The 24,139-nt window shown below is 38.1% G+C and overlaps 1 protein-coding gene across 1 annotated transcript; it reads left to right on the forward strand.

The window, feature by feature from the left end:
- The first annotated feature begins 7,632 nt into the window (after nucleotides 1-7,632).
- On the forward strand, nucleotides 7,633-23,107 carry LOC140944199 (uncharacterized). The gene is made up of 15 exons (XM_073393335.1): nucleotides 7,633-7,937; nucleotides 9,039-9,139; nucleotides 10,949-11,065; nucleotides 11,938-12,198; nucleotides 13,238-13,526; nucleotides 13,654-13,900; nucleotides 14,404-14,445; nucleotides 15,525-15,596; nucleotides 16,134-16,199; nucleotides 16,569-16,640; nucleotides 17,757-17,798; nucleotides 18,724-18,867; nucleotides 19,819-19,864; nucleotides 20,245-20,311; nucleotides 23,025-23,107. The coding sequence occupies exons 2-14, from the start codon at nucleotides 9,127-9,129 to the stop codon at nucleotides 20,286-20,288; spliced, it is 1,455 nt and encodes a 484-aa protein (XP_073249436.1). The 5' UTR covers nucleotides 7,633-7,937; nucleotides 9,039-9,126; the 3' UTR covers nucleotides 20,289-20,311; nucleotides 23,025-23,107.
- Nucleotides 23,108-24,139: the final 1,032 nt, after the last annotated feature.

Genomic DNA, 24,139 nt, shown 5'->3' on the forward strand with positions numbered 1-24,139 from the left:
GACTTTTCACAACCAAAACTTCATTTCAACACACTGTATCTACCTCACTGGAACACCTAAAATCACCTCCCAAAATAATTATTTTTTGTTTCTTCATATTAAATTCTACGAGAAACAAGTCTCGAAATGTACCAAAAAGCGTGGCACGTGCAAAGTTTAACTTACTGCATTTTTCCGGGATGTTATCTAAAACGTGACAAGACTAATAGTAGTTCTCCTTCAAATAATCGCCACCCTCGGAAGGGTTTAAGCAGGTGTTTGCAGGCGTGCAGTTGTGACTAAACGTTCTGTAACCCGAATCCTAACCCTAATCCTGACACCTTCAGGTGGAACCGCACCTGCACCTTCAAATTATACCTAGCAGCTCCCTTTTTCTAATTCGCGCCCAGGCCTCTCGACTCAGAAAATCAAATATTTGCCCCGGGCGCTTATTTGAGCATTCAAGGTAGGTATGGGTGGAGGGGTCGTAGAATTTTTTGGGGAGTCAATCGATTTTTAGAGGAAAATGCACAGAAAAGGAAGATCAGAAAGGATTCAGAGGGGGGACCACTCAAATCTGCTGGGACAATGCTAGTTTCATACGCATGTCTGCCATACTGGCCACAGGTAACCCAGGCTCTGTGATAGTACCGATTTTTCACCCAAAATTTACTTGAGACAGTCAGAATGGCCGGCCGTGGAACTCTTAGTGGGGAAGAAGACGCGAATATAATTAATCTCAGATAACTGGAGCACGAATATCCGCCACGAACTCCCCAACCAAAACAAACAAACAATCTTTTGAGAAGAACCGTTAATATAGGAAATGATCCAGTAGGATATGCCACGTGGCAACCGAAATTTTTTGAAATCTTTTGGTTAGCCCTTTAAGCTCCGATATCCACTTACGAATTCTCCAATCTGATCTCCATACATTTCCTTGAAAGAATTGATGCACACTTCCCTAGAACCCTGGCAAATTAGTAAAGCTCACGTCATCGCGCACAATTAATAGAATAGTCCAGCAGGTTGATGTTAGGTGAATTAAAAGCACTAAAATAAATAAATAAATAAATGAATAAATAAAAGCACCCAACTGGGTCCACAGATATAGATACATTAGTTGATTAATTTTAGCTATGGGCCCACCCGGGATCCACCTTTTTTTTGTATAATTTAATGTAGGGTGAGACAGTGTCGAGAGGGGAACTTCAACAAAGAGTCTGTAAAACACTAAGACCCAAGTTTTGTTTGCATGAAAACGAGTTGACTCTTGTTAGTGTTTTAAGGTGTTGCATATGAGAAGCTAGCTATAATGCTCACGAATGACTTGTAATTGATAGCCTTAAAAGGTTTTCGCCGCAAGAAATGGCCGGGTAAAGGAGGATTATTTTGGCTGCTATTAAGGATTTTACATTGGCTCAGTAAATTCCCATGCCTTTCGTAAGATGATATCAAATAATTATATTGCTAGCTTTCTATTTCACGATAATTATTAACGATTGAAAGATACGATGATCTGACCTTTCTGAGGTCATTATCAGTTATCGGAAATTAATACACTTACGGTAGGCAAAATCTAAAACGTGGAAAACTCAAAAAACAGTAAACCACTGCAAATATCAAGCATTAATAAAAGCTATAAGACCCTTAAAAGCTACAAAGGGTTGTCATTTACAGTGTTAAAGTATCCTTTCATAACCGAGACAGTGTCGAGAGGGGAACTTTAACAAAGAGTCTGTAAAACGCTTGCACCCTGGTCCCCGGGGGAGGTACTTCTGGGAGCTCTTGGTGCGAGGGGGGGGGGGGGGGTTCGCGCGGTTCTCCAAATCCCGACCCTACTTCAGACCAAAAAAGGAAATTTTCCAAACCCGTTTTCAGACCAGACCTCTAAAATCCATACCCGTTTTCAGACTTGGCCTTTAGGCAGAAATAATGTTATCATTACTTAGATTAGATCGCAAACAAAAAAAATTCTTCAAATCCATTTCGAATTCGCAAGTTTCTCTTTTGTTTCACTCATTTGGAATTGAAACGATAAATATGCTCATACACTCCCGTAAGTCCCTGGAAACCATACCCGAGTCCAGACCAAAATGGGCAAAGTGAATACCCGTTTTCAGACCAAACTCGGGGCAAATACCCTACCCGACTTGGCGGCACATACAGTATATGGCTTATATAAGGGAGTAGCCCTCCCCCCCGCGACCCTGTTTTTTTACAACTGCGTTAAAAGGCAGCTCCATACTACTTCATGCCACGAACCTACAGTGTACTGAACAGTTACTGAGAGTTTCATTCAACTGCGGTTGTTGCATTTTTCTGTACGTTTCGTTGTACTTTGAAATAGAGAGGCGGTATTTGAATTTCAGTTGCAGTAGTTTAATACAGCTCGGTTTTTCTATTAAAACAAATTGACTTCAGATTAAATATTTGGTTTATACCTAGAAGCTCAAGCATGTTGAATTTTGGACTCAATGCTTCTGTACTGGGACTCTAAATACTTCATTTTCTTTAAGTGTCCCTATTTGGTCTCAAACGGTTAAAATAGATACCCCAGTTTCAGATCAAAAAGTAGGCATATTAAATTCTGCAAGCAGATTACTGCAATGCTGATCGTACTACGTGAAAATTAACTCTGCAAGACATCAACACTACACCGAAAGAACTCAAAGCAGAGCGGGATTGTAGCCATAGACAGCTGTCAGTATGACGTAACAACCAGAAAAAGCTCTAGTGAAAAATATCCGCGCACTCTGGCCTGTAGGACTTGCACTTCATATGTTTTTAATTAGGATGAGATGAAGGGGCAACAGTACACCCAACAAGCTCTGTAAACTTTTTCATTTTTGAAAAAAACAAAAACAAAAACAAAAACAAAAACAGTATGTTTCAAACGTCTAAGTATTACTTTGTATACCAATGAATCAAATTAATTTAAACAGATATTAATGAGATTTGTCTTTTGTAGCATAAATTTTGATATTTAGCCTCTGCCCTAAGAAAAAGGTAGGCTATTCATCTTGCATGCCAAGTGACGGCTATTCTTTTTGCAAAAACTAAGAATTTCTTGTCTCCCAAAAGATAAAAGTAAATCACCTGGCTCCACCAGCATATCCATAAGCTAGAGTCAAGCCACACAGCGCACCATGTGTACTGACGTCAAATTCCACTTTGACAATAATAATTTATAAAACGTTGTTGTAAGCACTATAGTATGCTGCAGTGTACATGTGTGTTTACCTGTATCCATTTTTAATGCCGGTAGTGAGAAAAGTTTCTTTCATCGTATTATCATGTATAAATCTGTACATGGAATAAAATTCTTGCTATGAATATGTTGCGGCACTTTCTGTATCTGTATCAGTCAGGGTGATTTTGTGCTAGTTTGGACACTGGTAAATTGTATTGAATATTAGTGAATGACTAATGTGTTTGATTATGGTCTTGGTATTTTGTTTACCGAACGGCATAGTTTGGACTTGTAAAAAATAGCAAATGAAACAAGGAAGACCGCAATTTAGTATCGTCTATTTAAAGTCTGAGAGTTGCAGTCAGTGAGGCCCCTGCATTGGGATCAATGGGCAGTTGGCTGTCTGTTTTAGTAAACTTCTGGTTTTCTTACAATACAATATTTCTGTCTAGTGTAAATCAGCCCAGTGGCGAGTAGCTTAGCCTCACACGCAAGCGCAAGGGGTTCGTCACGCGTTCCTACTCCACGAATGATTGCGTGACGATCCCGTAAGAACGTCTGCGTGGGAAGCTACGAGTAGCTGACCCTGTCGTATTTTATACTCGTAGAACAACAATACGTTTTGGAATTTCCGGTCAAATTAGTCACGTTATACTGTCACGCTATATTTTTGGGGACAGAGGGATTGAGGGAGGGGTTTGTGGAAATAATGCAAATCGTTTCCTGCTTAAAATTAATGGCTAACTTGTTTCTTTTTATTCATAATGGTGGAATTTAAAAGTTATTATACAGCCCCACTTAAAAATGGTACTCATTTTTTTTGGTTACGAAAGTCTTTCAAAAGGGTACAATGTTTGAATGAGTTTATGTTTCAGTCTCGCATGAGATTCTGTTTCACGTAATGGTCGGCGACAAGGTTTTGTGGTAGCCTGAGTGTGTATAGCCGCCCCCTCCCCTCAGAAAAAAATAACCCCTTGGCAGCCCAGTTAAAAATTTCATTAAGTCTGGGTGCTCTGTGGTAGAACTTTAGCCCAGTTCCAACCTCCAACCGTGTAAGGCAGCGTAAGGTTACCAAGGCAAGTACTTCATGGCTGAATGCCATATACACGACAAGCCCACAATGCCTTGCTAGTACCTGCAATGCCTTGCCAGTCCGTGTACTATGAGTAGAAGGTGTACTGGCACTAGTAGCTGCAGTACCTGTAGTAGGTGTAGAAGCCGTAGAAGGTGTAGTAGGTGAAGTAGCTGTAGAAGCTGTAGTAGCTGTAGTAGGTGTAGTAGGTGTAGTATCTGTAATAGCTATAGTAGCTGTAGTAGCTGTAGTAGATGTAGTATCTGTAGTAGCTGTAGTAGCTGTAGAAGTGTAGTATCTGTAGAAGTGTAGTATCTGTAGTGGCAGACCCACTTTTCATGGAAAAAACGGAACGAGCGTTATTGATTATCTAATATGTGATCAGTGTACATTTCTCAACGTTGCAAATTTTGTTGTTAAACAGCCATCTTATTTATCGGATCATAGTGCCATCGTGGCATGGCTCAATCTTAACACCAGGTTAATTGGAGACGAAATGCACACTCTAAATAGTAGCAATAGATTATCAAAATTACCACGGCAATTTTGCTGGGAAGTTGACTCACATTTAAAATTCAAAAACGCACTGCGCACGGAACCAATCCAAATTCAAATTAGACAATATATGGAGAGAAACACCGAAGATGTGAATATCTCCTTAGAAAACGCTATGAAAATTCTAACTGAGAGCTCCAAGCTATGCCTAAAAATTAAAGCTAAGAAAACTTATAAGCGTATTAAGAAATCATCCAACAAGAAATGGTTCGACTGTGACTGTCGCTTGAAAAGGCATGAATTACGAAAAGTCTCAAATGAAAAGCACCGTGACCCCCTCAACTCCGAAGTGCGGGAAAGATATCACAAAACCTTGAATGATTACAAAAAGCTCCTAGACACAAAGAAGAGAGGATTCCATAAAGAAAAAACATTACAACTCGACGAACTAGCTTTAAATCCTGACAAGGCGTCATTTTGGAATTGTTTAAATTCGATGAGCGACACTTTCAACGAAAATGTTCCTGCCCCAATCTCGGAAGAATCATGGCTTCACCATTTCAAATCTCTGCATTCTATTGACCCGACGAATTCCACGCATGAACATGAAATCCATAGGGAACTAAATTCTTTAGAACACGAAAAGGAACAGTTTAACCATCTCGATTATGAGATAACTGAGAGGGAAATACGTCAAGCGGCGAAGAAATTGAAAAATAAGAAATCACCATTTGTTGACAAAATACGAAATGAAATGATCAAAGCAAGCCTCGAACCACTAATGCCTGTCTATGTCAAACTTTTTAACCTCATTTTACAATCCGGAAAAATGCCAGATGTTTGGTGTCAAGGCCTCATAACCCCAATTTACAAATCTGGTGACAAGAGTGATCCAACAAATTACAGAGGCATATGTGTTTCTAGTTGCCTTGGAAAATTGTTCTGTTCTATTTTAAATCGAAGACTTCACTTGTATTTTGAGGAAAATAAGATATTACATAATTCCCAAATTGGCTTTTTGCCTGAAAACCGCACTGCAGACCATGTTTTCACTCTAAGGACCCTAATAGATAAATATGTGCATTATCACAAGGAAAAAGTCTACGCTTGTTTCGTAGATTTCCGCAAAGCGTTTGACTCTGTTTGGCACGAAGGATTGTTTTATAAGCTGCTAAAAACGAATATAGGAGGAAACTTGTACAACCTCATGAAAAGTCTTTATTGCAACTCGACATGTTCCATCAAAATCGGTGAAAACAAAACACAGCCTTTTTCATATTCCAGAGGTGTACGTCAAGGCTGTATTTTAAGTCCTCTTTTATTTAACCTCTATTTAAACAATCTACCATTTTTATTCGAAAACACCTTATCTGACCCATTTGTTCTCCCAAATGGGAAAAAAATAAATTCACTTTTCTACGCAGATGATTTAGTTATTCTATCAAGATCGAAAACTGGATTACAGAACTGTTTAAATGCGCTTTCTTTGTATTGTGACAAATGGAAGCTAAAAATTAATCCCAAGAAAACAAAAATTATGATATTCCAGAAACGCCCAAAAAAATCTATTGACATCAAATTCAACATAGGCAGTGAGTCAATTGAAATTGTCCAAGAATACACTTATTTAGGTACACGTTTAACTCCAACGGGAAACTTTACACTTGCACTCGAACACTTAAAAGAAAAGGCCCTTCACGCGTTTTCTAGTATTCGGAAGCGGACAATTCTTAACAAACTTAATCCTAATACTGCATCCCAAATTTTTGACACCATGGTATTCCCAATCTTGAGTTACAACAGCGAGGTATGGGGAATGTATACCAAGCAAGATTTTAAAAAATGGGATAGCTACCCTATAGAAAAAATCCACCTCAAATTCTGTAAACGTTACTTAGAGGTTAACAATAAGGCCTCTAACATAGCCTGCAGAGCTGAACTTAATAGACTGCCGCTGCTTATCCCGATAAATCAGAAAATTATGAAATATTTTGTTTACCTCAACAACAAAGATAATGACTCTATAGTCAAACAGTCTCTCCTTATGTCAAAGAATCTACATTCTATGAATAATTCCGGATATTTTTCCAATTTCATAAACATGCTTGAACAATACAATCTAACCAGTTTAGATGCTGAATCTCTAGATAATGATAAAATTAGACGATATACCACAGAAATGAGAGAGAAATATCTATCTTTTTGGCGGCACAGCCTCGAAAATTCAAAAAAACTAGAATTTTATAAAACTTTTAAAGATGAATATTCTACATCTGATTATCTCTACCAGCTAAGACATTATGACGAACGACAGAATTTTGTTAAATTTAAAATAAGTAATCACAAACTTATGATTGAACATGGTCGATACCAAATCGATCATTTGCCAAGAGAAAATAGATTATGTCCTTTATGTAACTCAAATCAGGTAGAAGATGAGATTCATTTCCTCTTTCAATGTAACAAATACTCAGTACAGAGACAGGCATTTATTAATCAAATCAATCGAATAATACCTGACTTTGACAAGAAATCATCTCCAGAAAGCATAAAACTGATAATGAATTCGAAGGAACATCATGTAAATAAGTTAGTTATGAAGTTTGTTTCCTCCTGCATGAAAATACGTAATTCATTGTTAGTAATGTAACCGAATTTTTCTAGATTATTATTAGTGCTGTTTTGTTTTATATTTTGATTGCCATATACATGCTTTTGCAATACTGTAAAATGATGCGGTCATGCAAATAAAGCAATTTATTACTATTACTATTACATGTACCTATACATGTACCGTACCATTCAGCTAGTACAGGTACTAGCAAGGCATTGTGGGCTTGTCGTGTATATGGCATTCAGCCATGAAGTACGCGCCGTTACCAAGTATCAAGATCGACTGACGACTGACGACTGAGCGACTAAGTACACACTTCTCCTTCGGAAATTTGACGGAAATATCAATTTCCTTCCTTCTTTGTCTTATCTACGTTTTCATCGGTTGAATATCCTTCAGGGTGATCCGCGGTGAGCGTTCATATGCTTCTTTTGCATGCGCATTGCTCAGAGGACAGCTTGCTCAGAGGAGTGCGTAAGGTTGATACTGCCCGAGCCCTTGAGAGCTTTGACCGAGCCGAGCTTCTCCTTTTAAAAATTTATTTCCACCCATCTTCTTTGAAACCATTTCAAGTTTGAAGAAAGGTTTGTTAATTTTTTTAATGTACAAAATAAAACTTGAGGCTATATCTTGTACTTATCTGTGGTTATATAAATAGGCACTCAAGTATTCTCGCGCGGGTAGGCATATGATATGTTTGTCGATTTCTCATCAAAAGCATATTTGGTTGCTTTGAAGCCGCATTATAAAGCTTATGAAGTTTTAGATATGGAGTCAGTAAGGCAGAATTACGATATTTTCAATATTGATATTTAGAGTATAGCGTTAAGTGAGTCAAATTAGTTTAAGTAAGCTTACACTTCATCGTCTCCGCCGGATTTGTTTTGTTTCTCACATTGTCGATACTTTAATTTTTCGCGCGTGCTGAATATAAGTTTAAATGCTGTGATTCGAATGTCGATTTGTTCTCGAAACAAGCAACAAGTACTGGAGAAGTGTCTTAATGAGTTAATTATAGGAAGTACCTGTTTTATGATGCACTTTTTTGTATTACTTTGTCGTGACGCAACTTAAAAACAGGTCGCTGGCTGGCGCCATATTGTTTATGCGTAAGGGTCAAACACAGGAACAAAATCTTACCAACAAGCAAAAATCAGTGCAAAAATTGTGTATCAGATTTTTTGTAGTAAAGTCTATAACTGTTTTCAATGAAAGCAAGTGAATAAAATGTGAAGGAAGACTTACATGATGTTTGTATGCATTTTAAAATCATATTTTTGTAGGTCTTCTAGCCAAGTTCTTTTCCTTTAAAAAGAGACCACTGGATTTTTTCAAGTGTTTGTAAAAACAAGACTGGGACCGTTCAAGCGTTCCTGGAAGCAAAGGTACAGAAAGAGCCTCAGAAAAAGGCCTAATTCTAATACATTTGTAAGATGTTTCTGTGTTTGTCCCCACTCCGACCCAGTTAGGGAAAATTACCTCAAAACTTGGCGGGGAGGGGGGTTGGGAGTGACAAAGTTTTCGAAAATGTGAGCTCTCACTTGTGGGACAGCCGTTCGGGGGAGGATCATGAGCTCATTTTCAGAACAGCAGCTGGTAATTGAGCCTAACTTTTGGGTTACTTGATGTTGGTTTAAAATCATGACCACCAGTTAGGTTTCACCAGTTTGTTTTTTTCTTTGCAGTCTCTCTTACGTAACATGTGATCTACCAGTCCTATAATAATACGACAGCATGCGTTTGGACATGTGTGATGTCAAAGTAAAATGAGCAATGGAGAAAAAAGGCAAGTGAGCAACACTTTATTTCAGGATAATAATATGTTATTGATCTGGCACTGTATGGGTCACAGTCATCAACTTAAGATTTTGGTAATTTTGAGTTCTTAAGTTAAAAAATAAAATAGTAAAAATCTCCATGTTCATGCAGGTGCCTTGACATATGCTAAAAGTTCTTTGACCTTTGGTTATTTAACAACACATTTTGCCTTAGGAGACGGTGGACATTAATTTGCGATGCTACTTCTACTTTCCCACAAAATGATGTGTCAAGATGATGTGCAAGGAACAACTACAGAAATTCTATACTGATGACCTTTCACTACTTTGATCTGGCTAGTACGTTTGAGTAGTTCTGCTGGAGAGAAATTAATTTTGTTTTAACCAATAAGTAGTAGTAAAGGCATGTCATGTCAGTGTGGAAATTCTGTGCTCATTTCTCAGACATCTTTTTGTGGATGGCATGGTGAAAATGTTTTCTCAGGCTATAACAAATTAAAATTAGTCCTTCTTGGTGCAATATGTACACAGCTTTACACTCATTAACAGATAAGGTTGCATGCACTGTAACACTCTAAAGAAACTTGGCATTTGTGTCTGGTTTCCAGTGCAATAGGAAATGTGTCATGCGCTACAGGTGACTGATTCTGTTCTTGTGGTACAGGAATCATGTAGCACAAAAATCAGTGAAGTGACAGTTTTGGGCATAAATTATCGATAACCTGTCCTGTGTGAAACTAACTAATTTAACATAGCATTACCTCAGTGATTGAAGAAAATGGGCTTAACGTTTTGCCTAACTTTACTTTCCCATGGGAAATTTTCTTTGAGCTTGTCTTCAGCAGAGATTGTTTAAATACATGGAGTATACATGTATTTTTAGTTTCCAGATTTGTTAGCAATAAAAACTAACTTTGATCAGGACCTTTCATTCGCTGAAATTTGAAAACCGATTGAAATCTCCTTGATTTTGTTAATGAACAATCCAACATGAGAAGAACCAATAATTAATATATTTCTGAAAATTACAAGCAACATTTTTACACTTTGTAATGGTAACAGGACTGAGTGGAGTCCAATTCGGTCTGTAATCACACGAGTGATTAACAAAATCGGACGACGGAGTAGCGGGAGTCCGATTTGTTTAATCACGAGTATGATTACAGACCAAATTGGACGACACGAAGTTCTGTTACCAATTAATCATAACTTTAACAAAATTTGTGATATATAGGGCTCTTTTTAAATCAAAACACAAGAAATTCCAAGATTTTTTCGCTAGCTATGAAAAAAAAAGCCATTTAAGCGTGCGCGTGATGGCGCGTACTGTCCAATTACTTAGGCATGACGCGTACTGTCCTATTAAACTGTCCTATTAAGGCTGAAATCAGGGCAGTTGAGAACCAATCAGATTTGAGAATTTTGTTACAGTTATGATTACATGTGTAATAGCTACTGTATTATGGGTCAAATTTAAATCCAGGTTAAAAGTTTGACCTATGAACTGTATTTTGGACAGCTTAAAATTTAGTTCTCAGCTTGGCTAGCTTCAAAAGGTGTTTTGCCATGTATTTCTTACTTTACTTATCTGCAGAATACATATATTTTAAAAATTTTATTTGCCGACAAGTTATGTTTTTTTCTTGAGATTATTTTCGCTGTTTATTCATGCAACGCATATAAAGATGCTGTTGTAAATGATAACATGTAAATAGGCCAATATCATTCTGTGCATGAAATGAATGACCCATTTTAGAACTATTTATCACCAAAATTAATTAAGACAGTATTTGACATTTTTTTTCTCTGTCTTGCAGACCTTACTACACCTTTAGTTTTTAGTAACCATGAAAGTTATCATGATGTACAAAAAGATAGTGAGGTAAAAGAAGACCTCCAGGATGACGGAAACATATTAAAGCAAGATGACAATGGTTAGTAAAAGGATTTTTCCTTTTATGTTGAGTACATTTTGATTTGTCCTTGATAAAGTTTAAAATGATGTATTTTGAAATCAAATGGGGAAACTATGTTTTAGTTTGTTATCATGCAATTTTCCTTCCAAAATGACCACGAAAGACACAGACACACGGGTGTCAAACCATTTTTAATTAAATCCATTAGAATAAGACTAGTATACTGTATGCTATTGAGTGCCTGGGTTGCCTGTTGCTTTATGTATTTTTTTACTTACAATAACCACCTATCATAAGCAACCAATATGTAAGTGACCACCCATTCAAAACACTATAAATTTTCCCAGGTTACAGGACAAAACTGTATTCAGGTTAAAATTTTTTAACTTACGTCGATTCTCAATTTCCTCTGTCTCCTAGCCCTATATGTAATTCATGAATAAATAGATTAAGGATACAAAGGAAATTGAGAATAATCCTACTGTAGATTAAAAATTTTTAACCTGAATTTAATTTTGACCTGTAACATATATACTATTTTTTAATGGCCATTTGACTCATGGTGTAATCTCGACTCTTTGTTTACTGTATGTACCATAATGCTATTCAGGGTAATATACAAACAACTTTCAGTGACAACTAGAAACTGCTTATACTTAAGAAACTGCATGATGCAGTAAATTATCTTCCAAAAAAAGGATGTATGTGTTGGGACCTCTTCTCAGAAGAGACCCCCTGTGGGTCAATTCTTGTACCTGATCGTTACCATCAGATTCTCCTGTAAACAACCACTAAACCTTAGCATTTAGGGTGGTAACTGATTACAGGAGGTGCAACAGTATTTTTCTTTGGGCTGAGCATATTGACTGATCCCTTTTTGTCATTTTTAGTGGCCTCTGATGTGGTTGCTTCAAGGGGAAGACATCAGGCTAAGTTACCTCCTGGAGCAATAGCAAAGATACGCCCCAGTAAACCATCTCAAAGTCCTGATGGAGAAAAGATATGGGCACAACAAACTTTAAATAATGATGCCGTCTTGGACTTGGAAGAGGGAGGACTACATGAACCATTGCACAATACACAGCAAAAGCTGCTGAAGCAAGGTGGTGATTCTCAACCTACAAAAGGTAGAGAAACATCTGCACCTAAAGGTATGTGTGGAAGTAACTACAGTGTACATAATTATCAAAAGGGTTAAGCTATGGAAAATTGATGGCTTTTCCTTAGCTTAAAAAGAATATTATACACTCAGTTAGATTTGAACACTTTGCTACGTACAGAAGAATAATGTAACACTTTACTGCATGGCAGCAGCTTTCATTTCATAGCCATGCAACATTTCTTGAAGAATATTAAATCATTTGATCAAAAAGTTAAACGTTAAAAGATTTTTAAAATACATTTAAAAAACATTTTAAAAAGTGAACAACATTTTGGCGCTACGTTATGCCATTATCAAGTTGAAAAGTGAAAAAAAAAAAAAATGGAAAGAATACATAAAATATTTGCGGGTCCAATGGGTATAATTCCCAAGGTAAGAAACACAATAAGAGAAAAAAACTATATACGAAAGTGTCACGTAAATAGTTTGGCGCGAATGGATTTGGCTTGCGTGTTAAGAGAAGGCTTGATGTCCTGTATGTATAACATCTCGTAGACTAAGCTATCAAACTTGCTGTTACATTTCCTCAGAACTTTGAAAGGTGGTCAGTCTTTGTTCTGTTGTTGCCATGCTGTGTTTCAAGGTGTTTCCCCATGGCTGAATAATGTTGTTCACTTATGCGTTGATGTAAGAGTCGGGCAGTGTACCTGACATAATTTGCATCGCACAAATCACATTGAAATAAGTATGCAACGCATTGAGTGTTGACGATCGGGGGCTTGTTTTCCTTGACAATCAGAACATCAAGCCTTCTCTTAACACGCAAGCCGACTCCATTTGCCCCAAACTATTGGAGACAAGGATTTTGAGATTTACTAGGGAATGAGTCATAGTTTTCTCATATAATTCAAAATGCTTAGTTCATCGTTATTAGAACCCTTATAGCAGCAGTTCTGTGACCGGACAAGTTTCTGACCTGCAGCCAGGCCTGCAGTTAAACTTACAGACCTTACCGTTGATGTTCCCATCAACTGAAAGCTCAGGCAGATTGCTCTGGAAAGAAACTGGCATATTTCCTTTGTTTGTAGTGACCTGTGGGCCAGTTACTTCTGAGGAAAAACATCAGGCTAAGCATCCTGGAGCAAAACCAAAGAAACGTCCCAGTGAGCTGCCTGAAAGTCCTGAAGACAAGAAATCAAGTGTACAACAAGCTTCAACAACAGTGGGGACAATGTCCTGTAATTGTGATGTAGTATTGGAAGGCAATTTAAGAAGCCAGTCTTCAGAACAAATGCCTTTGAATCCAAACAATTCAGAATCTCTCACTCAGCCCTCTCTACCCTTGTACAGCAACCAAGAGCCAATACTACATGATAGGTACATTTTAAAACTATTACCTTAACATTTGACTGGCATAATTATGTTCTATTACGAAGAGTCACACAAGGTTATAGCTGAAGAAAAATAATTATATAGTCCTTACTTTTTTCTTTTATCAAAACAGTCCAAGCCGTCAACCTGCTGAAGCTAAGTACTTGTCTCCTCCCAGTTGCAGATTTGGTAAGGCTAGAAAAGCATCTTCTAAAGACGACAGCAGTGATAGTGGTCAGGAAAATAATTTTGTGACTGGTCAAGATACTATGGTAACCTCACAGTCAGGTACCACCATGCAGTTACCTCCTCGGCCTTCTACTCCAGAAGAAAATGATGACATGATAAAAAATGATGGCTTAATGCAAAAACTGAAAAAGGTTTTTATCATTGACAATCTTTAATTCATCATTATAGTACTCAGTTCATAATAATTAATAGGAAGGAGAGCTTTCAATTGTTTAGTGGTAATATTAGAAGACACATCAACTTCCTTCTTGCCCTGATTTGTCCACAAGTGTTAGAGCTCATCTCTAGGTTGGATTGGGTAGCTTCCGGTGTGGTAGTGATCCACCTTGGTCTTCAAGTCTTTGATTTAAAAATTCTTTGTCAGTTTCCTTTCACATGAACTTTTGGCAATTGACATTTAGTTATTAGTTAAATTTATATTTCAAAAAGTGATCTGATTGTTGGAACTTGGAAATAGCCCATTTAGAAGGATTGTTTAGTAAAAATTCTGATACATGTAGGTTCAGTGTACCCCATTATTCTTGAATTAAGGCCAATTTTTAATCCTTTTTTTGTTTCGGACATTTATAAATGTATTTCTTAATGTAACTATGTAATGAATATTATTTAAATGGGCAGTATTTTTTTTTTTCAGGAAAACAAGACCTTACGTTTAAATGAGACACACTTGGTGGAGGTAAATGTTGTTTCCAGGTTAAAATGGGTTTTGTTCAGCTGTGCATACATGTTTGTTGATATGATATGAAGAATGCAGTTCTGAAGTTTGAAGAGCAAGATAGATGTATAAGAGCCGAGAGCATTATAACTATCCTCTTGATCGAGTTATTGTACACAAATCATCTAGCTAACGCGAGGCCCTGTTCGCATGTTGCACAAAATTTTGTTTGTTTTGCAACAAAACCTGTTAACTACTAACCTGTTGAGAGACATTTCTAGTGCAAACGATTTTTTTCACCTACCAAAATTTTCTCAAGTGTCATTAAACTTCAATGATGCTGTTGAGAAGTTTCGGGGGCCTACAATCTGTTTGTCAGGAGGCAAAATCCTTTGTTCCTTGACAAAATATCCTTCGTTGTATACTTATACAGTACCAATTATAGTTCCTTGACCTTTTTGCCGAGAGTTTGGTGCTTGCAATCAGAGCCTTGTAAATAATTATGTATATTAGAGCATAAAGAAAATACTATTGCTTCAAGACATGAATCACTCCCTGAATATTTCTGTAAAGCTGACCTGTACATGTATTAAGCGGTAACTTCTATTTGCAAGGATTCATGGCTGAGTAGTCAGGGTGTTGGACTCGCAATCTTGCAGTCCGGTGTTAGAGTCCTATATATTCTGGCCACATTTGCTGAAATTGTTCTTGGTTGTCCTGAGTTCAGATCCTCAGCGACACTTGTAAATAGCCAACTGGTTGCCTCCTTCCATTTAAGGTTTTAATCCTGTTATGTTATATTTGAATTTTGTTTCTCGTTATTTGAGTGGGCTGCCTGTAAACTACCTGGACAAGCCAAGCACACTTTCTACTGTAAACAAACCTTAAACCTTTATAAGTGGTCGCAGTGATCTTTTCTGAGGACCCAGCTAGTTTATAATAATTTTCTATTGTCTTCGACTTTATTTTACAGGCACTTTGTCAAGATGTTCTATATTAACCACACTATGCATGGTGTTTAGTTGTCTTTACTTCTATTGATAATACAATTTATAATGATCGACTTTTGATATTCCTTCTTTTATCATACGTGTTACTAGGTAAACAGAACACTCACACAAGATCTCCAAAAACAGTCTGAAGAAATCCTGCGTCTTAAGGATCAGGCAGAGGTGAGTTTTATGCTCTGCATTGTTTTGATAGAAGGTCTAAACCATATTATATTTTACCCTGCATTACAGATTTAACCAGGCCTGCAAATAATGAGGTGACTAAAATGGCAATGTTAACTCCTCTGCCTTGACCCAAAGCTGGGGGGGGGGGGGCACTCTCTTATATGGCCTATACGGGAATGCTGTACGTGGTTTGTTTGTTTATAGAGCTGTTTGTTACTCCAGCCTCTACTTGTTCAAAAGATGGATAACGCTATCCACTGGATGAAATCTCTATCTACTAGATAACTCAGTGGGTTTCCCTAACACTTATCTGTTGGATAGCGGTTTATTCTGTGGATGTGGTTATCCAACGTTTGAACAATCGGGGCCAGAACAGTAAAAAATAGTTACCCAAAAAATACCTCCCGCCCCCACCCCACACCACCAAAAGAGATAAAGAAGTGAGATTGTTTGCTAGATAACCGGTAGATAACGATGGTTTTTAAACGGAACTTGGTGCGCTTCTTACACTTTTTCATGCCATTTATTTTTCAGACAAGTAGAACTGAAAATGCCCAGCTACTTGAGCAAAAAGGTGCCCTTGAACAGGAAAATAATGAGGTACTATCCGCTTGATAAGGTTTCAACCTCTTCATGCTAAAAATTAGTTCCCACGCCAAGTAAAGCATGCAATAACAAGAAGCAGCTTGTTGGCGGGTAATATTAAGGGAGTTTTCACCTAAAGGTGCTCCTCTTAAGGAGTTAACGTGTCAGTATATTGTCGATATATTGTCGATCAGTATGTACATGTACTTTTGTTTCTTACCCGTCTTAAATTCTCATGCATGTGTAACTTCAAAGTACAATTCTGCCCCCTTCCCTAGTCTCACCCCTGCCTGTTTTTCTTTCTCTTAAATAATTTACTGCTGATTTATCGCTTTGCAAATTTTACAAGAACTTGAAATACTCAGCTCTTGCCTCTTTCTTTAGTTAAAAGAGCGCTTGACTGAAAGATTAGGAGAAATAACTTCAAACATGGATACGATTCGAATGGCTGAAGTGGTAATTACATTTTACTTCTTAAATCGTTTGGTATTTTTTTTTAAATTTAAATATGGTATTATCTTCCGATCACGTGGACTTTAACAGCACTTACACAGGCTTGGTCAATAAACAGAGTTTAAAGGCGCTGTGTCACGGCAGTCCAGTTCATTTTGTTTAATTTTGTCAATTACTCGCCCTCAATCGCTATGAAACTTAAAGTAAGCAAAGAAATTACATGTAAATAACAAAATCAGAGATCCGAGACAAACAAATATGTCTCCTGAGCATTATTTTTGAAGTTGCAAGTAGCAGGGATCAACTTTGAAAAACTGTTAGGCTGAACAGTTTTCAAAAACCCTAATTTCAATCCGTTTCAATCTTCTTCAGTTTTGCCCATCCGTGGCATCTGTTGTTTCTGTTATGTTATTTTAACCTTCCTTTAAAGTTTTAAGCAGTTATTTTTATGTTTTTCTTAATTTAACAGGCATTTTGTAATTTCCTAATTTGGCTGAATTTCGTGACACAGCTCCTTTAATACCATCACCTGACGAGATACCACTCACTTTGACTCCTATTAAGAACTTCGGTCACCCGGACTCGACCTATTCTCTATGTAACTTAGCACTTAGATTGTTGTCTTTAAGAGGGTAGCGCTAAAATTCGGCCTAATGCCATTGTAGTCTGAAAAAAAAAGTGGAAATCTATAGTATTGTGATTGACGCTTAAGAGAGAACGCGAGGCGAAGGAGAGGGGGGGGGGGGGGGGTGGGGGGTGGAGGAGGAAAGGAAACGGTATTTTTTCCCCTGCTCATAGCTCTTTGCGCCGAGCACACAATCTAAAGACCTGGGCTTTTAATGTTTGCTTTCTGAAAGCTGTTGTATGTTGTCTTTTGTTGTGAATAAATAAATCAGATTTGGCTGTCAACCTGGGAAAAAATCATGGGGAGGGTCAGGAGTTAAAGCTTTGTACTGTAGTAACGTCAACAGCAGCACGACCACTGTTGATCTGCGAAAGCTCGGATTTTAACAATCACTGCATATCTACAGCATTTAAGGGCCTCACTCGAGCTACAATAATTGTATTTACAAATATCACTTTCAGTAAGTAACTGATTAACTATGTTTTAAATTACAGGCGCTACGTTTCAAATTTAACGAGTGTGAAGAACAGAAAGAGGTAATGAGGCAATATCACTTAATTGCGTCCCACGTGCAGTGAATTCAATTCTTTGCCCTTCGGATGCACGTCTAGTTTGTAATTATAAGTAACTCTTCATACACACTTTAGGGACTGGCCAAAAAGTGTAGGAAGGGGGGTGGGGGGGGGGGGGGGTTGGGGGCGGAGCATTTGGAAATGTGATTGATAAAAAAAAACACATGGCCCACCCCTTCCCTTCGGCACAAAAATGACTGACCCACCCCTAAAGCAAGTTTGGAAATTACATGACCCACCCCCTAGTATTAAAACATGGAAATTTGGTTTCCTCTTAATAATCCAATAAAACCTTGTTCTGTGCACGACAAAGCCATAAATCTCTAGCCTCTTCCTCGCTTCATAAGGAATTTAATAATATTAATTTTTATTCATTCAAAATATTTCCCCGATTCTGATTGGCTAAAAGCACACGCATAATTCACCATAACCAGCTACTGATGACCAATTTTGGTAGAATTTAGCGTTTAATGAACCGATGACGTCAAAAGTGCAGCCGTCGTGCAGGTTAATGCACCCTTAACCAAGAAGACCTGGGGACGAGGTTGAGTTGTTTTATTTGTGAAAACAAAATGGCGGACATTTCACTCGTTTCAAGAGTAAGAACTAGGCGAAATAATAGCTAAAAACATGGCAGGAACAGCAAGAAAGGAGGAGCAGATATGTAGAGGATAGAGGATATCGAGGAGGGTGTTATCCGCCTCGGCCTACGGCCTCGACGTATAACACCCTCCTCGATCCCCATAATTCTTCATAAGATACTCAGCCTCATTCATTGATTGTTCAAATATGCCAGTCACATCTCACATTGTCTGACAGTCAACTTATTGTTGGTTTATCTCCACTTCAGCTCCTTAGCTGTTGTTTTGTTTTTCTTTCCTTTTGTTAGACGATCAGGCATCTAAAAATGGTTATTGACCAGTTGGTTTCTCGAAATGCTTCTGGCATTAGAACCATAGTAGATAACCAAACAAGTGGTAGTTCTAGTGATTACCTACAACTGCCTGGATCTGCAGTAGATTTCTCGTCCCAGGTTTGTGTTGCTATCCGGTTGTTAAGCAAAGCCGAGTGGCGCGCACGACTGTAGCACCAGTGTGGCTAGAGAGCTATTTAAGCAATAGAAAAGGTTTTTCCGTGTTTGCATAGCCTGATATAATCCGAGAGGGTTGGGGGAATGCGAGTCGTCTCGGATTTGCATAACTATCGAGAATTCTGCCAGCCTCGCGAGTGTTTATATCAGGCTATGCCAACCCAGTAAGAAAAGTTTTCTATTGCTTCTATGAAAGAACTTTCCCGTGAAGAAAAGCAACTCTCTTTGTTCATGACGTTGATTAAAAGCGAAATTCTTACCAGTCGCAAAGTGTTGTACACGACGTTTGGTACGCGTAATCAGTTCCTATTTTGCAAAACAGATGCTTGCCAAAAATTAATGCGGATTTGTATCACATAAAATGTCAGCTTAAGCACCGGGAAAAATATTGATACAGCATATTTGTGAAGACTTTCCAAGTTTCAGCCGACGAGGAAGTGGGTAAATAAAGTAAATTTGTCGAGCATTAGCGCGCCTTAACTTAAGGGAGCAATGTTTGCATTTAATTTCTCTAACCTTGAAAAGCGTTTGTCCATCAACATTCTCCCTGACGACGTTCGAACAATTTTCAGATTTAGGGCCTGTTTACATGGAGGTGAGGGACCCCAGATAGGCGAGGTAACATGCGGCGGGTGACCCCGCCTATCATGTAAACGTGATCAAATTAATATGAGAGATTATATTGACAGGCGGGTTACCCCACCTAACCGGGTTACCTCCCTTACCTGGGGTTCCCCACCCCCATGTAAACGGGCCCTAAATGGTAAAGCTCCGAGCTAATAAACGGCCGCAACATTGTTGACCAACAACTCACAAAAGTATTTGTGGTCAAGAAATGCAACATTCTAACAGTGCACCAATTTTATTTGTTTACGTTTTTTTCTTTTTTTAAAGGAAGCTAAAGCAGAAGGCGTAACAGTCAACACTAATAATCAGCTTGGTAAGCTGTTTTAAGACTTTTTTTATTAACAAGAAAAGCCCCTTTTTACTTGAGAAAGTCAAGTCCTGCACTACAAACGGGCCAACTACGCGAACGACTTCATTAATGCAAAAAAAAAAACATGGCGGAAAGAAACCTCTTCTAGCTGGATAGTTCCGCCGTCACCGCTAACTTGATTTTTCTTCTATAGTCCCGAGTTCAAACGCTCGACCACGCTTGTAAAATAGCTGACAGGTTTGCCGCCCATGACTCGGGAATCTCAACCTTTCTATATTCGGATTTCCATTTGAATTATTTGTTTCATTATCCCTGAAAAGCGCCAAAAGAGGAGAGGATATTTCTGTGTCTTTATTTTGTTATTGTTTCTTACCTCGTATTAGAACCACCAGGGAATGAGGATCTCCCAGACGAGTCTCCCTCTTAGGTGTGTCTGCGTTGTAAAAGCAGGTAAGCTAAAACGTTTGTCTTCGAACCAAGGGGGGTTTGGCGGAGGTCTATGAAATAACGAACACCTTAACTTTACCACTGGACACTTTTATTGTGTACTGTCCGCTCTTTTGAAAGGTCCTTTTTCAAACTTTCACATCGTTTTCAACGTCCATCAAAAAAGCATATCTGGTAGCATGTTTTTATTATTGGGCTATGCTCAGACGTGTGGTTTTCAATTTCTCGTCTTTCTGCTTGGTTATGCGCAAAGTCAGGTCGAGCATGGCTAGTTCTGGCGTAGCCTTTTTTGGAAAACCTTCGTTTTACCTGCCCACAATTAATAGTACAGATGCTTGTTTCGAAAGACTCCAGGTTCAAGTTTATTCTCGAGAATCTTCGTTTTCTTAGGCTATGTTCACACTACATTTAATGGATAGCTTTTCGTGTCGCCACGACAAGCTATCCAATAGGCGAATCTTTGCCGACGTCATTGTGTACATTTTTCCTCATTAGCATACGACTTTACCAGGGCGGATAAAGGTTGGGCGGTGAAACGAGCGCTCCGCTCTTCATTTAATGTGTGATGCGGAGTAGGACTGGCGCGAGCGCTCTTTCCGCGCTTCCGGTGCGCTTGAAGGCCGGCGAAATTTTCCTTTTTGGAAACCGGAAATCCTATTTTCTTTCTGTAATTTCAGGCTACAATGTTAAATAGATAAATTCGTTTCATAACAATATCAATAAACAGTTTCATATGTTTGTGTCTGTACGTCCATAAGTCAAACTTGTCGGTCGTATAATGCCAAAATTTGAGTTTTATTTGAAAGTGTTGAATAGCTCCCCCTTCCACTAAATATCACCTGATCGTCTTTCACCGTTTCGTTTGCAAAAGCTTAACACTTCTTAACCTCAATTTTTACATATGTTAAAGGGGGATAAATTTTATATAACATAACAAAAAATTAGATTGATATATATTGATATAGTGGCGTTGTACTTCTTCAAACTTTGCTTCTCGGGTGCAACGCGCCATGGCGATTCGCGCAATGCGTTGCAAAATCCGGCAACCGCATGTAAACAAAATTTATTGAGGTTAGTTTTAAGGTTTTTTCTCCGTTTTTCTCTCTTAAACAAAACAAGGTAAACAGTAAAAACTGAGGAGAAACTAATTTTGAAGTTTCGAAGTAACAGAAAGACGTATGAGATGTTTTTTTCAAAATTAAAAAGAAGGATGATGGTGATTGAAATTAGCATAATTTCACCTTGCACGAGCTGCACGCATTCAGCAAAATACACGTCATCTACTGCTGTCTTTTAGTTTTGCTAGGGATGACATGGATGAGATTTTCCTTCGTGTTTTAGACAGTACTTAGTTGTTTTTGTTTTGGAATAACATCGACATTGGCAAGTAGCAGAACGAAAATATAATTCAGTGGTAGAGCCATGGAAGTAATAAAAGAAACCCTTTAAAAGAGATGTTTGTCTACTCCAACTAAACCTCCCGCAAAAAATAGCAACATTTGCCTCTCGGAGGCAGCGTACCAGCACAAAGTAACGAGGAAGAAGTGCAAGAAAACAATTCAAGCTGCCATAATTCAGTGACAGCGGCAGTGTCTAATGTACAAACCACATCGCAAGCCCTGACCGAAGTCGAAAACAAGCGACATTTCTAAGCAGAGTCCCAGTCCACTGCATCACACCTTTTTGCTCGGACGCGCTCGTTTCACCGCCCTACCTTTATCCGCCCTGACTTTACTCATAGAAGCCGTGGCCGTATACAGCTACTTCGAGAAAGGCTGTCGGAAAAAAAAGTGAATGCGACAATCCCGAAAGGTAATATGGGATATGATCGATACACTGTTCCTGGCACTGTAGCTGTCGAACCTACTTTTGTTGCTTTCCTTTAGCACTCAAAAACATACGTCTATGGCCTCTCGTGCCATTCTTTCGAATTTCATTGAAGAACAGTGAACTCAAAACTACCCACAATACCTTTCGGGATTATCGCGTGCACTTTTTCCGACAACCTTTTTCGAAATAGCTGTATACGAACTAAATGCAAAAATTGAAAGAACTGATTAAGTTGAGCAATTTGTGCAATTTTTCAGCTCTTTGCAAGCAACATCGATCGATCCTGCTTATTTACTTCCGCGAAGGTCCCAATAGGTGTTCTCACTGCACCAAACATACCCTTAGACCTCTGTTTTCGACAACCTACGTTTTTATAGAGCGCTTTCACATGACGTCACGGCGGCCATATTGGTGTTCCAAAACAATGAAATGGCGGCCATGTTGGTGTTCCAAACAAATACTGTGGGATTTGAACCCTTTTCTTATGTAAACGCTTTGTTTTGTCCTAATAAATGTGCATAGGTGCCGGTCACGTGAGTGAAAACGTTCTATTGTCCCAATTCTGACGCTAGACCAATTAATTGTTATGAAATGGACGCGATGTTAAGCGAAAACGCATTTGTGTCGACGGGGTCTTTAGAACAAACACATTGTAATCGGTTGAAGGTGCTGATCCTTGTCAAGGACGAAATGCATTTGCTAAAGCAGAAAGAACCTCAAATCACATTAGCCAACTATATGGTAAATAAATGAAACGTGGGCCAGAAGCACAAACAGCGTTGATGTTATTCCATCTTTCTCCGCAATCGGTCTTAGAAGTAGCGTGCCTGGTATAATTTGTGACAAGTGTTTGTTTAGACTAACGTCCATTTTGTTTTGTTTGCAGAGGTAGTTAAACATGTCATCGTGTCTAAAATATAAAATCAAGAAATGAAACTTTAAATTATTAACATGCTAGACTGTTTAAGATGAATATGACTAGCACTAAAAATTCTAAAAAAAATTGTATTTTTAAATAGATTTTTATAGTTAATATTTTTAAAGACCTTACGTACGGCGTAATATCTTGCAGTTAGTCTGTATATTGAAGGTGTGGTCTGTAAGTTAAGTCCACCTTCGACTGCTTTGAAGGGGGTCTCTTGGAGGAGTCTAATTTCAGTAAGGCTGTACACAGGCTATGAGTATTTTGATGTTTGTCGTGTTTGGTCATTCTAGTGGTGATGACACCATAATAGGTGTGCTTATATTCAGATGTCTAGTTCTCATTGGTCCTAATCTGTCTGCGACCTACACAGCCGCTAATTAAGGTTGAAGGCAAATTGCGATACACTTATTCGCAACGAACGAGTTCAACATACTGACCCTTTTAAAACCGACTTCGAGGAGATTGAATATTGGATGAAACACTGAATAGAGTTAAATATTTGTTGAGGAAATTCAAGATGTAAGTTTCTAAAATTTTACATACGATACACAAACAACCTTCACGGAAGTGGTTTTCCTTTCGTGAAGTAATAATGAGTGTGAGAATTGGTGCAAAGGACTTGAAACTGATTGAAAATGAAGAACTCGAAAATCCATTCAGCCAGAAAAATACCTTTTAGAGGTCTATAACCCTAGGATACCTCCTGGCGGGTGCCAAAAAAGCGTGTTCCACAAACGTTTTTATTGAATTATTTTGGGAAATAATAAAACAAGGAATAACAATATTTTCGATCGTGAGTGATCGTAAATGAAATGATTGGCCTTGCGTATTTATAAATCTTGGGAGGAAGTTGCTAAAATGGGCTTCTGATAATAGTATGTTGATTAAAAAAAGAGCTGGGCACAATTTTTGAGAAACTCTTTTTCATGGAAGAAAAAACAAATTTAATGGTTCTTTATCAACGTGTTTATTGGTGGGTAATTCTACACGTTTTAATGAGCTTCAGGAAGAAAAATATAATTTGAAACTAATATAATACAATTTGTAGTCTCTAGAAGACAAGTTATTTATGTCAT

This window comes from Porites lutea, chromosome 1, assembly GCF_958299795.1.
Source record: "Porites lutea chromosome 1, jaPorLute2.1, whole genome shotgun sequence".
Lineage (NCBI taxonomy): Eukaryota > Metazoa > Cnidaria > Anthozoa > Scleractinia > Poritidae > Porites > Porites lutea.